This window comes from Myxine glutinosa, chromosome 6 (assembly GCF_964187855.1).
Source record: "Myxine glutinosa chromosome 6, kmMyxGlut1.1, whole genome shotgun sequence".
Classification (NCBI taxonomy): Eukaryota; Metazoa; Chordata; class Myxini; order Myxiniformes; family Myxinidae; genus Myxine; species Myxine glutinosa.
In genome coordinates, this window is record NC_136266.1 from 110483183 (window position 1) to 110499010 (window position 15828).

At 44.8% G+C, this 15828-nt stretch overlaps 1 protein-coding gene across 9 annotated transcripts in view; it reads right to left on the bottom strand.

The window, feature by feature from the left end:
- LOC137412514 (rho GTPase-activating protein 5-like) overlaps positions 1-14414 on the bottom strand; it is a 30707-nt gene extending 16293 nt beyond the window's left edge. The window contains exons 1-3 of one of the 9 annotated variants that reach the window (XM_078780379.1): positions 14362-14412; positions 4861-5045; positions 909-4530 (exon numbers count right to left, since the gene is read on the bottom strand). In XM_078780379.1, coding sequence (XP_078636505.1) covers positions 909-4403 — 3495 coding nt within the window. In that variant the 5' untranslated portion in view covers positions 4404-4530; positions 4861-5045; positions 14362-14412. Of the gene's footprint in view, positions 1-908; positions 4531-4860; positions 5046-13137; positions 13336-13746; positions 14275-14361 lie in introns of those variants that run through there. The other 8 variants (XM_078780375.1, XM_078780374.1, XM_078780378.1 and 5 more) reach the window with 8 other exon arrangements.
- Positions 14415-15828: the final 1414 nt, after the last annotated feature.

Genomic DNA, 15828 nt, shown 5'->3' on the forward strand with positions numbered 1-15828 from the left:
ATGTTTTCACACCAGGCTAACTGTCTATTTGCTTGTGAACAGGATATCTCAAAAGTTGTGGATGGATTCGGATGAAACTTGGTGAACAGGTTGGGTGTGTGACAAGGTCAAATTGCTTCGATTTTGGTGAAGATTTGATTCCGGATCCAATTTTTATTTTTATTTTTCAAGTGATTCTTCACCATTGAGACATAGGGCGAAAAACGATATACAAGCAGGATATTTCAAAACGTCATGGACGGATTCAGATGAAACTTGGTGGACGAGTTGATTGGGTGAGAGGAACAAGCCGATTAGTTACATGATATTACCATTATAATTTTCAATAACTATTATTATCTTCCCATGAAGTCGGAAATTGAGAGCATGGACTTTCAACAACAACCTCTACGAGCATAGACGGAGGCAGCCAAGTCATGCATATGTTTCTGTACTTTCAGTTCACATCTATCGTCGCAGATCACATGACTGGTTGTCGGCAATCAATGAACACGATAACACAGCAACAGAGATATCTCTCTCCTTTAAAATAAGTGTAACATCACTCATATTGAAATAAACTGCTCATGAATCAATCTCACACCTGCTTGTGGTAAACATGCTGTGACGTAATTAGGACTAAGGAAGGGGGGGGGGGGGGACGACATTATTCCTAGGAATTATAAAAGTTTCAGAACTCCTTTTATCCTACCCACTCTCCCTCCACCCAAATTTTCCTCCTGAATACCAGAAGAGAAGTGAGTTCAGCACCAGTTAAATTACCTGTTTCAGCTTTATAAGCAGGCAAACTTCATAACTTCAAGAAATTCAACAAAAATCATTGAAGATAACTTGTTTCACCAAGTAAATCGACGAAATATAATAAATTATTCTAACGCCAGAGAAAATGCTTTCACGTAGTGACAAACCTTGAACACTTTTTGCTTCCGCTCAATGCCCATGTCTGAGGAAAAGTCAACAGCAAGGTTGTCAATGCCAACTTTGACGCCTTGTGCAGGCTCCAGCAAAGTCTCCCGGGAGTCTCCACTTGGAGCTTTGTTTGAGTTTTCAAGGGAATACTTCTTGAAAGCATTCAACCGATGTTTGTAAGATGATGGCCTGCTTCCCCTCTCCAGGAACCTCTCTTCCTGCTTGTTGCCATCATCAAAGTCGGAGAAATTCAACGAAGGTCGCGAGGAGCTGATAGGCTCACGTTTAGCACCACCTGACATCTCTGGCAGGTTAACATCATCAATAGATGCCAATGGTGCCCATTGCATTGGTGGTGTCTTCCCAAAGCTCTTGCTGATGGGACCACTCAATTTCTCGATAAATTTCCTATCCAGCTTGTTTATCTGTAGCTTGGAGTCTGTGGGCATCTTGTCATTCATCGTCATTCGTCTACGATACCTGTCAGAATCCTGCCCAAAGCCACTGGTTACGTCTTCGGGCTCGTGTGTTTTTCTCTCTGTAGGCAATAACTTTCTCTCTTCAACACTAGGACTATACCCAATGTGAGTATCATCCTCCTCAGATTCAGAAAATGACGAGGAAGAGAAAACGGAGCTTTGGTTGAGCATTTCAGTACTGACATCCAGGGTGGGATCCAGTTGATATGCCTCTTCTACGGATGGTTTACTCTGCAATGCCCGCTGAAAAAAGGGAGTGAAAACTTCGGTCTGTCGGTGAAAACGTGACCGTGCCGACACCGTCATGAACTTCAGTCCAACTTCATCAGCAATGCTTTCTCCTTCACTTAGCAGCTCTTTGGTCGTCTTGTCCACAAAGAACTCATTATTGCTTTCTGTAATGGCAACAAGTTGAATAGGAATTGCTTCCATCACATCAGATAAGAAAGAAATCAGCACAGACAAGGATGCTCTTCTTTTTGCTGAATATACAAGAATGTAGCCATGGAACACGTTGCTTCGGTTGAGAGTGGCTGTGTGGTATGATGAAACGGTGATCTTGATCCTCTTCCGACGAGCGCCAAGGAACATTTCCAAAACGAGGGAATCATTCTGGCCTGACTGGGGATTCAAGCAGAACTGTGACTCGAGAAATGGAGTCAAAACAAGGTCAACATTGTAAGGATCGCCACACATGACACACATTCCAATCCGGATATCTGGTTCGTATTCAAAGCGCATGGACATTCGAGGAGGGCGAGCTACGGGAGCGGGTGATATCGTCAATCGGCTTACAATCTCCTCAAACTGCGCATCCCAAGTAGACTTTGTTGATGCAGGGCAGTTGATGAAAGCAATCTGTAGCATGTTGGCGACCTTTTGTCCTTGTTGCTTCAGCAAATTAACATTTGGGTTCACAGCATCCTTCTGCGAAGTCAGCATCAACATGAGTGGTAGCACTCCCGAAGGCTCATTTCCAGATTTGGCCAAATACTCAAGGTTGCTAGAGATGTAACGCAGTGATGAGATCGAATTGAAAACACAAAGGCACCCAGAGAATTCTCGGGATGGATTTTGCAGCTGCCTGTTTAAAGCAGTAACGTCTCCATCCAATGAACTGAGCTCCAACTTGAACCATTTCCCATTCACTTTGCACTTTCCACAATAGAGATGCCGATTCATTGCTTCCGCAACCTGTGTTGCCAGCCGTCCATCTCCAAAAATAAGCAAAGATAACTTTTCAGGAGATTCAAGTTTTAAAAGATTGTCAAGACTTCGGGACATGTTTCGCGGTGACATGTTCGCAATGACGTTTTCCACCTGGTAATCGATGCATCGTTCTTTACAGAAACAAGATTCCTTTGTAGGGCGATGAACAAAGAACATGTGCTTCAACACAAGAGCATCCCGTTCAGCCGGAACGTGTTTCAGTGCCTCGTACCTGGGATCGTTTTCAAGGCTCACAGTGATGTCCGAAATCTTGTCAAAGTGGAACACTTCCTTTCTATCAACTTCCACAAACAATTCTGAATTCTCAAGGAGCAACTCCTGATAATCCTCTTTGGCTTTTGTAATAATGAGTCTCTGATGCTCCTGGTAAACCTCTGCCCTGTCCTGATCTGAAAGTTGTTTGTAGCATAGTTGGTCGACAAACAGGCGACTTGCATCTTCCCATGTTTTGCCTGGATAGACTTGGCTCGTGGCTTTTAACACTTCAGCAAACTCTGCTTTCAGCTGCCGCTTTTTCCGGAGCGTAATAAGCTTTTGTACGTGGCATTCGAAAGCCGAAGCCCCGTACTCCATGACAAAATCAAAAGGAATCCGCGTATCTCTCGTTTCATCAAGGAAGCAACTCTCTGACCAAGAGGCATCCGACAAGTGCACAAACCATGTGCTGTAATGTTGTTTATCCTGTAACAAAGCAGGTAAGTTTGACCACGAGAGGTGTTCGATTTCCTCAACATTGGGAAGCAAACTATCAAAGGCTTTGGGCAAATGCTCCAAGTATTTTCTTTTTTCTTGTTCACAATGCTCAGCCTTCAGCCTGGAAACGTGCACCCTGAAGAGTTCGTGCACCTTTTTCTCTCCTCGCAGTGCAACAAGTTGTGTATGTGCATCTTGACCTTCGAGCGTTTTCTTTGTAGTTTTCCATTGATCATGGTAGTCCACCACAAATTGCTTCAACAGATAATCATACTTCAGGGTAGCGTGATCCAAATTATCTTTGACTTGCTTAGCTGCATCCATAAATGCAATAATCTTGGGCTTCCCTTTCACTTTATCAATCATCTGGGCCAGCGTCAAGAATGCAAACTCCATGTTTACATTTTTCTCCGCAGAAGTTTCCACGAGAGGAAGGCTCACTTTTTTCATTGCAGAATAAGCATGCACCTCTTTCAAGTAATCCTCATTGGCAACATCGCATTTTGTCGCACACAAAATAATAGGTTTCTTAACCCGACGCAAGCTTGAAAGCAACTTGTCAATGAATTTCATCTGAGTCGCCTGAATTCTCTGAAAACCATCGCCAACATCTATGCACACCAGGAAGCCGTCCACAGAAAGTTTCCCATCTGGCATGAGGGTCTGCTCGTAGTCCTGTTCAAGGCCCAGCTGGTCGGTACAAATATAGATGAGTTTCCCAGCAGAATTCAACTTGACACTGGCCACACGTTTGAAGTAATTGTGTGGAACGGTACTCTTGTGTGGCAGGAAAGTTGCATCATCAATAAACTCCGTCTGTTCCACAACATTGAACAAGTACTTCAGCCCATCTCCCGTTACCTTGCTAGCCTTTCCCCAGTAAAGGTAGTGGTCATTGTTAATAACGCGTCCACTGAAGTCCATCTGGCTAAGTATGGAAGTATGCTCTGGATAGTAATCATCAGCAGCTGGATGAACAAACCTGTTGCACAAGCATGACTTACCAACTCCAACAGTGCCCTTTTCCTTTTCAGTGCCTGACAAGCCTACAACACAGATGTTGAAGCATCGGCTGTCCTTGCTTTTTGACATAATTTACAATTGTTTAACCTTGCAATAAGCAGGTTGAGGAATGTCAAGCCTCCTCGAGTACACTCATTTCTCCACCTTGCCACCACTCACAGACACTGCTCTTGCATCGATAGATCCATGTTGTTATCTACAAAAGAGAACAAAAAGAAAAAAAAAACCCTGTTAATCTGTGCATTTAAACTCTGCCAACAGTGATAAACATTGCACATAAAGAAAATCAGAGCATTAGAACATCTGATGAGCTGGAAAGTCAACAAAAGTGGTCCAAATATGGGTACGAGTGAGGTTGTGGGTGGGCGAGAGGGAGAGGGAGAGGGAGAGGGAGAGGGAGAGGGAGAGACAGAGAGACAGAGAGAGAGAGAGAGAGAGAGAGAGAGAGAGAGAGAGAGAGAGAGAGAGAGAGAAAGAGCGAGAGAACACACAAAAGATAAATGGAGGCAGAAGGGAAAATGCCAACCTTCATTATGCTGTGATGCCAGGTTGAAATTGTAATACACTCAATTTGTTCATAGCCTATTCTCTTTTCAAGCAATGAAAAACAATGTCCAAGCCATGAAAAACTAGAACAATGCGATATGGTATCGATATCGCCAATATGCCTCCGCATAGTCCCACAATGGGTAGATGCCCTCGTTCACCATCCTAAAAATAAACAAGTTTGAATTTAATCCCGTCAGCTGTTTTCAAGTATCACATTTTCACCAGCCATGACAGGTTTCACATCGATCGGTGAAGCAGTTTCAGAGACGTTTTTAAATATCTGCTTTCAAGCTAATATGGCTGCCATACCACATGACATATGGCCTTTAAAAATGAACACCCTGCATATGTATGGGTAGGGGATCACGCTTGTGAAGTTTAGTGTTGATCGGATACGGTTCGTTTTTCTATCCAAGATGGCTGCCAAACCAAATGACCTATGACATCATTTTCAAACTATATGCAACAGTGCTTAGATTATATTTGTAAAATTTTGCATCACGAGGGTGAGTCGTTTCAGAGATATAATTATTTAATATTTTCCTTCAATCCAATATGGCTGCCAAACCATGTGACCTATGATGTCATAAATTTAATATTTCAATACAAATGGGTCATAGATCATGTGCATGCAATTTCTGATTTTTAGGATAAGGAATTTGATTAAAACATTTTTGGCTGCTATACCACTTCAACTATGATATCATTATCATGCATTTGTTTCACATTTGGAGTACTTGCCAATGTGCCAAGTTTCAAATTTTTCCATTCAGCGGTTTCCGAGAAATAATTTTATTCTTATTTGCCTTTAATCCAAAATGGTTGCCATACCATGTGACCCATGACGTCACAATTATCATAAAAACATTCTGCAAGGGTGTCACTCCTACCCTGAAAGTTTCGTCTCAATCGGACATATGGTTGCTGGGAAAAACGAGGTTTAGCCCGTACAGACTGACGGACGGACAAACCGAAAACATAATGCCTCCGGCAACATCGTCGGCGGAAGCATAAAAAAAGCTCTGCCTTGTCTTTGCGCAAACCACCCCCGGGAAAATGTGGTGAACTACCGCCGGGAAACGGGGCGAACCTCCAGCGCGAGAGGGCGCGAACCTCCGGCGCGAGAGGTCGCGAACCTCCGGCGCGAGAGGGCGCGAACCTCCGGCGCGAGAGGGCGCGAACCTCCGGCGCGAGAGGGCATGAGAGGGCGCGAACCTCCGGCGCGAGAGGGCGCGAACCTCCGGCGCGAGAGGACGCGAGCCTCCAGCGCGAGAGGGCGCGAACCTCCAGCGCGAGAGGGCGCGAACCTCCAGCGTGAGAGGGCGCGAACCTCCAGCGCGAGAGGGCGCGAACCTCCAGCGCGAGAGGCCGCGAACCTCCAGCGCGAGAGGGCGCGAACCTCAAGCGCGAGAGGGCGTGAACCTCAAGCGCGAGAGGGCGCAAACCTCAAGCGCGAGAGAACGCAAACCTCAAGCGCGAGAGGGCGCGAACCTCCAGCGCGAGAGGGCGCGAACCTCCAGCGCGAGAGGGCGCGAACCTCCAGCGCGAGAGGGCGCGAACCCCCAGCGCGAGAGGGTGCGAACCTCCAGCGCGAGAGGGCGCGAACCTCCAGCGCGAGAGGGCACGAACCTCCAGCGCGAGAGGGCGCAAACCTCCAGCGTGAGAGGGCGCAAACCTCCAGCGTGAGAACCTCCAGCGCGAGAGGGCGCGAACCTCGAGCACGAGAGGGCGCGAACCCCCAGCGCGAGAGGGTGCGAACCTCCAGCGCGAGAGGGCGCGAACCTCGAGCGCGAGAGGGCGCGAACCTCCAGCGCGAGAGGGCACGAACCTCCAGCACGAGAGGGCGCAAACCTCCAGCGTGAGAGGGCGCAAACCTCCAGCGTGAGAACCTCCAGCGCGAGAGGGCGCGAACCTCCAGCGCGAGAGGGCGCGAACCTCCAGCACGAGAGGGCGCGAACCTCGAGCACGAGAGGGCGTGAAAACCCAGGGCGAGAGGGCGCGGAACCTCCAGCGCGAGAGGGTGCAAACCTCCAGCATGAGAGGGCGCGAACCTCCAGCGCGAGAGGGCGCAAACCTCCAGTGCGAGAGGGCGCGAAGCTCAAGCGCGAGAGGGCGCAAACCGCCAACAACGCAAGAAAAACAAGGTACAAGTTGGCTTTAGATTTCAACCAATCCTTGACAACTCAAAATAGGCCACAATCATTCATCACTGGAAGGGATGACGAATCTGGAAGCTGTGTAACTTGCCAAACCATGCTCAAAACGAGAACGGCATTCGGTACAGCGCATACTTCCGCCAGGCTCTTCAGTTTGTTTTGTATCCCACTGATAGGCCGGATCTGGATTCGGACCTGAACCAAAATTTTACCAGCTTGTTCTTGTCACCTACAGTCACGTGAAAAAGTAAGTACACCCCATGTAAAGTTTTGACCTTTTCAACATATTTCAACATACAGCTATTTGATCTTCATTTCAACAATATTGATAGATAAAGGTGATATAATATAACAAATATCTTGCAACATTTACATTTTGTAGTCCATTGTATAACTTAAATAAACATAAATGCAAATTTCGCATGTGGAAAAAGTAAGTACACCCCTACATTTATCACTACTTCAAATACCTAAAATTAGAATCAGGTGAACCAGCTCAGGTGCAAATGATTAGATCATCGTTAGAGAGGATCTTGGAGGAACCTGTCTTATTTAAACCTCAGACATTTAGTTTGGTTTGCTCTTTGCTGTTGAAATGTGCGGCGTCACCATGCCTAGATCAAAAGAGCTCTCTGACGCCTTCAGAAAGAAGGTTATGGATGCCGACGAGTCTGGGAAGGGATTTAAAAAGATCTCCAAACAATTTGAAATTAATCATTCGACTGTCCGGAAGATCATCTACAAGTGGAGAAGATTCCAAACAAACTGCTAACTTGTTCAGGCCAGGCCGCCCCAGCAAGTTCAGCCCGAAAGCAGACCGCAAGATGCTGAAAGAAGTCTCCAAGAACCCCAGAATGTCATCAGGAGACCTACAGGTAGCTCTTGCCACTGTTGATGTCAAAGTGCATGAGTCTACCATTAGAAAGAGGCTGCACAAATTTGATCTACATGGGAGGTGTGCCAGGAGGAAACCTTTGCTGTCCAGAAAGAACATCAGGGCAAGAATAAAGTTTGCCAATGAACACCTGGGCAAAGACCAGCACTTCTGGAACAATGTGCTCTGGACAGATGAGTCAAAGGTAGAGCTATTTGGCCACAGTACCAGAAGACATGTTTGGCGAAAACCAAAGACAGTATTTGACCACAAGAACCTGATACCAACTGTAAAGCATGGTGGTGGAAATATTATGGTTTGGGGCAGCTTTGGTGCATCAGGGCCTGGGCAGCTCACCAGCATAGAATCCACTATGAATTCTTCATTGTACCAGAGGGTGCTTGAGGATAATGTGAGGCCATCTGTCGGAAAGTTGAAGCTCAACCGAAGGTGGACCTTGCAACATGACAATGACCCTAAACATACCAGTAAATCCAATGGCTGAAAAGAAAGAAATCGAGGGTTCTGGAATGGCCAAGTCAAAGCCCGGATCTAAATCCCATCGAGATGTTGTGGGGGGATTTGAAATGAGCTGTGCATGCAAGAAACCCCTGAAACATCGCACAGCTGAAAGAATTCTGCATGGAGGAGTGGGCAAAAATTTCTCCCAGTCAAAGTCAGAGACTGGTAGACAGTTATAAGAAACGCCTACTTGAGGTTGTTTCTGCCAAAGGGGGCAATACCACCTATTAGAGCCAAGGGTGTACTTACTTTTTCCACATGTGAAATTTGCATTTATGTTTATTTAAATTATACAATGGACTACAAAATGTAAATGTTTCATGATATTTGTTATATTATATCACCTTTATCTATCAATATTGTTGAAATGAAGATGAAATAGCTGTATGTTGAAATATGTTGAAAAAGTCAAAACCCTTACATCGGGTGTACTTACTTGTTCACGTGACTGTAAATAACTCATCCCCCAAGTTTCGTCCAAATACGTCCACAACTTTTTAATATATCATGTTTTATATCGCTTTTAGCCCGACCTCTCAATGGTGAAGAATCGCTTAAAAATTAAATCACTCTCGTATCCGAATCCATATTCAGTAAGATCTTCACCGAAATCGAAACAATTCTTCCTTGTCACACACACAACCGGTCCGCCAAATTTTGTCCGAATCCATCCACAACTTTTTGATATATCTTGTTCACAGACAGACAGACAGACAGGGATGAAAACATAACTTCCATCCACCTTCTGTGGCAGAGGTAACAAAATACTCGTGGGAAAAAACAAAACTGGCACTCCTTTGTACAAACACGAAACGACTAAACCAATACCAAACACTTGTACAATCCCATAAACAGGATCAATAACTTCAACAGCGGCATACCACCTTCACATGCAGCCATAACTACCACAGACAACAAACATGCCATCAGAAAAACAACCACCTAACATCATCGAACATTACACAAACACAAGTCATATGGGACCCAGAAAAGAGAAAAGATGCATTACACGACACAACCTCAGCTACCAACTCGACACCACGATCATTCCATTCACTACTGCACAAACAAGAAAAAGCGTAATAAGAGATTGAAAACCCTCGCCAGGATAAATTTTCTGTGGTTTTTAAGGCTTTTGTGTTAAAAAAAAGATGTCGGCCGAACCACATGACCGATGACGTCATCATTTTTTCTCCACTAATTTATTCCTAGAGTATGCTCAAGAAATTTCATCTTGATCGGATGACGTTTTGTACTTGTCAAATGATGATGTCATAATGGAGGCACCTATGACATCATCATTAACATATTGTATTCCCCATGGAGAGTTCTTTACAATGAGCCATGTCTCAATTTTTACAATTCAGCGCTTTCGGAGATATAGAGGTGCAAAGTTTTTCGGTTTTTCCAATATGGCGGCCAAACAATGTGACCTATGATGTCATAATTACCATTAAAAAATTATACAGGTGGAGTTGTACCAATGGTGAAAATTTCCTGTCAATTGGACCAACGGTTGCAGAGAACATCATATTTATTCTGTGCGGACAAACAGAAACAAACAAACAAGCAGACAAACAAACGGACTCAAATGCAATACCCTCTCCTCTGGCGAGGGTAATAAAATAAAGAAAATTCATTCCAGAAGTTAACCACCATTGACACAGTGCCTTTTGCACCACCTCATTCAACACGTCCAAGTACGTTCTGCAAAACTAGAGGTTATCGGAAGTGGCAAAAGATGATTTTGTGTTCTACAGAGTTGAAATATACAATACAATTTAAATAAAACAAGAAAAAGAGCAATCAGAGATTGCAAACCCTTGCCAGGATGTATTTTATTTTGATCCCTTCTCTATCGCTGCTCCCACCCTCTGGAACTCACTACCTCACACCATCAGAGACTCCTCCTCACTCACCACATTCAAAACATCACTCAAGACCCACCTGTTCAACACTGCATTCAACATTTAACCCACAGCATTTAACCCCTGACTATCTCTTCTCCTTCTCCTTCCTTTTGCTTTGATTATTTACCTATTGATTTTTGTCTTTTTGCACTTGTTTTTTGTACTCTGTCAAAGCGCCTTTGGGCTTCTTGAAAAGCGCTATATAAAATAAATGTATTATTATTATTATTATTATTATTATTATTTTCAGTGGTTTTTAAGGCTTTTGTGTTAAAACAAATACGGCGGCCGAACCACGTGACCAATAACGTCATCTTTTCTTTTTTTTCGAAACTAGTTTATTCCTAGATTATGCTAAGGAAATTTTATCTTGATCGGATGAAGTTTTGTACTTGTCAAATTATGACGTCATAATGGAGGCACCTATGATATCATTAACATATTTTATTCCCCATGGAGAGCTCTTTACAATGAGCCATGTCTGAATTTTTTCTATTCAGCGCTTTCCGAGATATAGAGGTGCAAAGTTTTTCGATTTTTCCAAGATGGCGGCCGAACCACGTGACCTATGACGTCATAATTATCATTTAAAAATTCTACAGATGGACTAGCAATACCCTCTCCTCTGGCGAGGGTAAAAATCATCAAAAACATCAAAAATCATCAAAAACTCGCAGGCCACCGAACATCTCCAATTTAACAACATCATCCCTGACAACATCTCCAATTTACATTTAAAACACCTTGGACCACACAGCATATCAGCCCTCACAAATATTTAAGCAATTTATCCTACCAATACTCAAGAATTCCCCAAATTTGGAAATTAGGCAAAATTATTACCCTTCTTAAACCAAACAAAGATCCCACCAAAGCAGCCACCTACAGACTTATCACATTACTTTACACACCCTCCAAAGTTACAGAACGCCTTATACGTACACTCACAAACCCTCACATCCTTCTCTCACACACTCAACACAGATTCAAACCAAACCATTCCACCACCACTCTCCTCACAAACATCACACAAAACACCTTTGAAGGCTTCAAGAATAGAAAACCATCAAAACGCACTATTTTCACCACAGTAGACATCAGCAAAGCATTTGACACACTCCCAAAGCTCTTACTCACAAACCAAATACTCAACACAAACATGCACAACACCAAACGCTGACTGGCAAACTACCTATCAGGCACCTATATCATGTACCTATCATTTGTAATTTTTAACGGCAGGTTATCACACACACACACACGCACACACAGACACACACGATACTTTCCAAATGGAGTCCCTCAAGGCTCAGTCCTCTCCCCCACACTTTTTAATCTGTTCATGCACGACATTCCACAACCACCCGAGAACATACAATTAGCCTCATATGCGGATGATGAAACCAACACCTCTACTCACAGCAACATCAACACCACCACATCACAACTTCAACCCTTCCTCAGCACCCTACAAACCTGGCTCACCATCAACAGACTAAAAGTAGCCCCCTCAAAATCAACAGTCACTCTTCTAACAAATCACACCAAGGAACATAGCGCTGTACCACACATCACACTGAACGACATCCCGATTCCACACACACCAAACAAAAACACTCCGCGTCACTTTTAACACATTCATGTCGTTCTCAGATCACATCACAAATTTTTTTTTTTAAACATGCACTCCCAGGCTGCACACACTTAGGGCACTCACAGGCTACGACTTCAGACACCACAAAGAAACAACATCACTAGCATACAAACAGTACATTACATCAGTCATCAACTATGCCAGCTCATCTTGGGCCTCCTGCCTATCAAACACATATCTCGACATTAGGGTGATAGCTTCTTAGCTATCACAAAAAAAAATTGAATTGTTTTACTCCTAACCTTTAATTTCTTTTTTGGTATCGAGGTAAAACTTCTAAATGTGAAATAATTTTTGAATACATCAAGTTTTAGGTTGCACAGTGACTCATGGTTGCCAGCCACTCAATGTTTGTGCCCGATAAGCGTCGATTTCCTGCAATCGTTAAACCTCTTGCGATGTTCTGTCACAACTTGAAGCAGATACTGGGTTTGCTCTTCATCCCTCGTCAGGAGACGATTATACTCTTCAATGGAGAGCAACTGCATACACCAGAGTACAGCTGTACTGTATTCAATTAACTTAAAAACAACTTCAAAATGTGCAGTACATAGCAAGGTCATAGGTCAACTGTAATGGACAAAATCACAAGTATTGGAGCGGAGAATAAATAATCAACTCCAAACATTTATGCGAGCCAAATATGTGAAATTATAAACTATGCGTGCAACCCCTAAATTTAGTCCAAATGGCTTAAAATTTCACCACATGAGTTTTTTCATATATACAAAAAATTTTAAGTGTTAGGAGCATGACTTTTCAAACTTTCATTTTTAAGAACCATCCTACAGGAAGGACATCCTGCAGACATTAACAACACCCATCGGGCACTTGCACACAGGAGTGAAAATGCTAAAAATCAAAAAGACCACTTACACATGAGAGGTGAACAGTTCCTTGGAACGTCAAATGCCAACCCCAATCACCTGTGCCACTACATGTACAACCACCCAAAGACCCCCTAGACACATTAAAATACACCACAAAGACACTTAAGTGACATCCTTCATAACAACCCCCCACCGAACAATGGAAACAACAAAAACACATCAGCATAAACACAATAAACATCTTGGGCACAAACCCCCCGCCCATCGATGACACAGAGAAATTACTCTCCAGGTATGATCGTGTTCACCTTTCACGCCTTCGCTGTTGACACCACCCACAACTTTTACACTACATAGACTCGACGACACCTGCAACCACTGCCAGGTCGCTCCACACACAATAAAACATCATGGAATATTGCGTGGTCCTGGCTTCACGTAGGCAAGAGCACAACATCTTGGATGTGAGGGATCTCCGTGCCGCTGGTATGTTCAACCAGAACTAACTGGGGCAACACAACAACAACACGTCTGAGTAATACAAGATCATTCTTCGTGTTTCACTTCATTTTACATCCTCAATCCGTGAGTAGAACGACAGGTATGCACGTCTCGTAGTACATACTGTACACTAAACAAGTACCATGTTATATACATATACGGATATACAACTGGGGCTGCTCCGCGATGCAGACCCAGGTACTTAATGTACACATCGGAACCGGATAAACAGACACGAAAATGCGAGGCGAAAATATCACAGGTACGAGGTCACAGAGAGTTGGTGGAAAATCCGTCACGGAATAGTTTGGGAGACACGATCCGAGAGCAGGCCCAGGTGAAGCACCAGGAGCGCGGGAAGGCCGAAGGAAGCCGGTCAACGGCCCGCGGGCCGCCCAGGTAGCGCGACTGCTCACCTACCGGACGTCGCGCCGCGGTCATCGGACAGGTAAGTCCCCGCGCCTCGACGACCGTCACGGGAAGCAGGCCGTAAAGTGGATCGCTCAGCAATGGGCGGGGAACATGGCGCGGGGTGGGACGGGTCCTCGCTCACCTATAACCTACAACTTACCTCCAATCGCTGCTTCGAGCCAGGTACGAACGCCAGGTACGAAACGCGCACCCATTCCGCTCGACCGTCGAACTCAACGTCACGACCTGCGTCGCTTTCTTTCCGCACGCTCCCACTCGCTTTGACGTCATCGAAGTAGCCTGACGTATGAAGTAAAAGTTTTACTGTCCCCCAAAGTTTATTCTGACGAGTTCTTTTTCTCAATGTATTAATATCAACAATTGTTCCCGCGACTCAAGTCTGCTCTGCAGGTCGACAGGCACACACCTGGACCTGCTCAGGAGGAGAACACGCTCGGCAACCTGTTTTAACAGGAAGTTACCGAAACTGTTGCAAGAAACCTTCTTTTATGCGGGAACAAGAATACTTTAAGCACAAAGTTACCGGATATTAATCAAAACGTTTAATAATTGTCACGATGCAGACACTGTACAAGACCCGCGGCTCGCTTCGACCTAACCTGGACATAATGACCATGATGTGCGCACCGGAGGACCAACCGCGAAATATCGCGAGATTTCACACGTTGTTTACGTTATGCTCTCGTATTCTCGCGAGATTTAAGCGTTTCCATTGTGTGCTCTCGGGTCCTTTATCCAAAACACATTGTCCAGCTTGAATTCCGATGGTATAAGATTGCTCCAAACTTTCCCTATGTTTAAAAATGCTGATGAACAACCCTCACGGCATCCTCCTTTCATTGCGTGATTGAACTGCCTTTACGTCACACATTCAAAACGTCATGGTTCCCGCTCTTCCCATAATGTGCCACCATCGTGTGATGTGATGCGAACCACATTATGCACAAGAAACCGTGTCGATCAACGTGTTAATGGTTTCTTTTGGATTGCATTAATAACGGATGCATAAAAATAATTTCGTCTTTTATACCTCAACTCATCATGACGTCACAATCGAACACAAACGCAGCGAAATCAGCAAATTAACGGATTTGAATTGTATTTTGCACAGAGAGCCCCTCCCCCCAACCTCCAGCCCCCCACCCTCTTTCCCCCCACTCTCACACCCCACCCCTCCCCTCCCAAACCCCCCTATCTCCCCAGTGTGCTGCAGGACACACAACGTCTACCCCTACATCTACCAAAATCCAGGATCACGAAACTCCCCCACACTCATTTTTTTTTTTTTGTATACAAGATCGAGGCTCGTGTAAGAGCTAACATTAACCACAAAAAAAACGGACACATAAAACATAAAATAAAGGGAGAGGGAGACAAGATGGGGAGAGAGAGGGAAGCACAGAACAACATTTGAGAACAGGGACAACGGAAGATCTGTGGGAGGGAGAGGGCTTGGGGGGAGGAGGCATGGGAAGGGGGGTGGGAGAGGTATAAAACACATGGACACTGCAAGGGCTTCCAGGAAAGAAGTCGGTATTTCAAAAAAGTGGATCTGGGGTGAATTAGTGGGGGTAGAAAAGATCAAGGTTTTGGATGGGGGAAGACAAGAGATGGTGGTGAACAGCTGTTTTAAAGACCTGGAGGGTGGAGTGGGATTGAAGAGAGTGAGGGAGTTTGTTCCAGAGGCGGGAGAAAAGAGGAATGAAAGAGTGAAGGTGAGCGGAGAGTCTTGATTTTGGCAATTTCACCAGAAGAGGGTTACTGGCAGATCTTGTGCGACCTGAAGGAATATTTGGGGAACAGAGCACAGATGGAGCTGGGGGAGCAAGGCCGGAGAGGAGTCGGTAGAAGACAAAAAGACCACCTACCTGCCTGCGGTGAGTGAGTGAGTGAAAGGCCCTCACAATCAGCTTCATCGTGGGAGATACCAATGATTCTGAATTTTTTGACAAGCAGCTTCACCACAGTCTGCTCTTGCTGCACCTTCACCACTGTCTGCACTCACTGCACCTTCACCACTGCCTGCAGTCACTGCACCTCACCACTGTCTGCACTCACTTCACCTC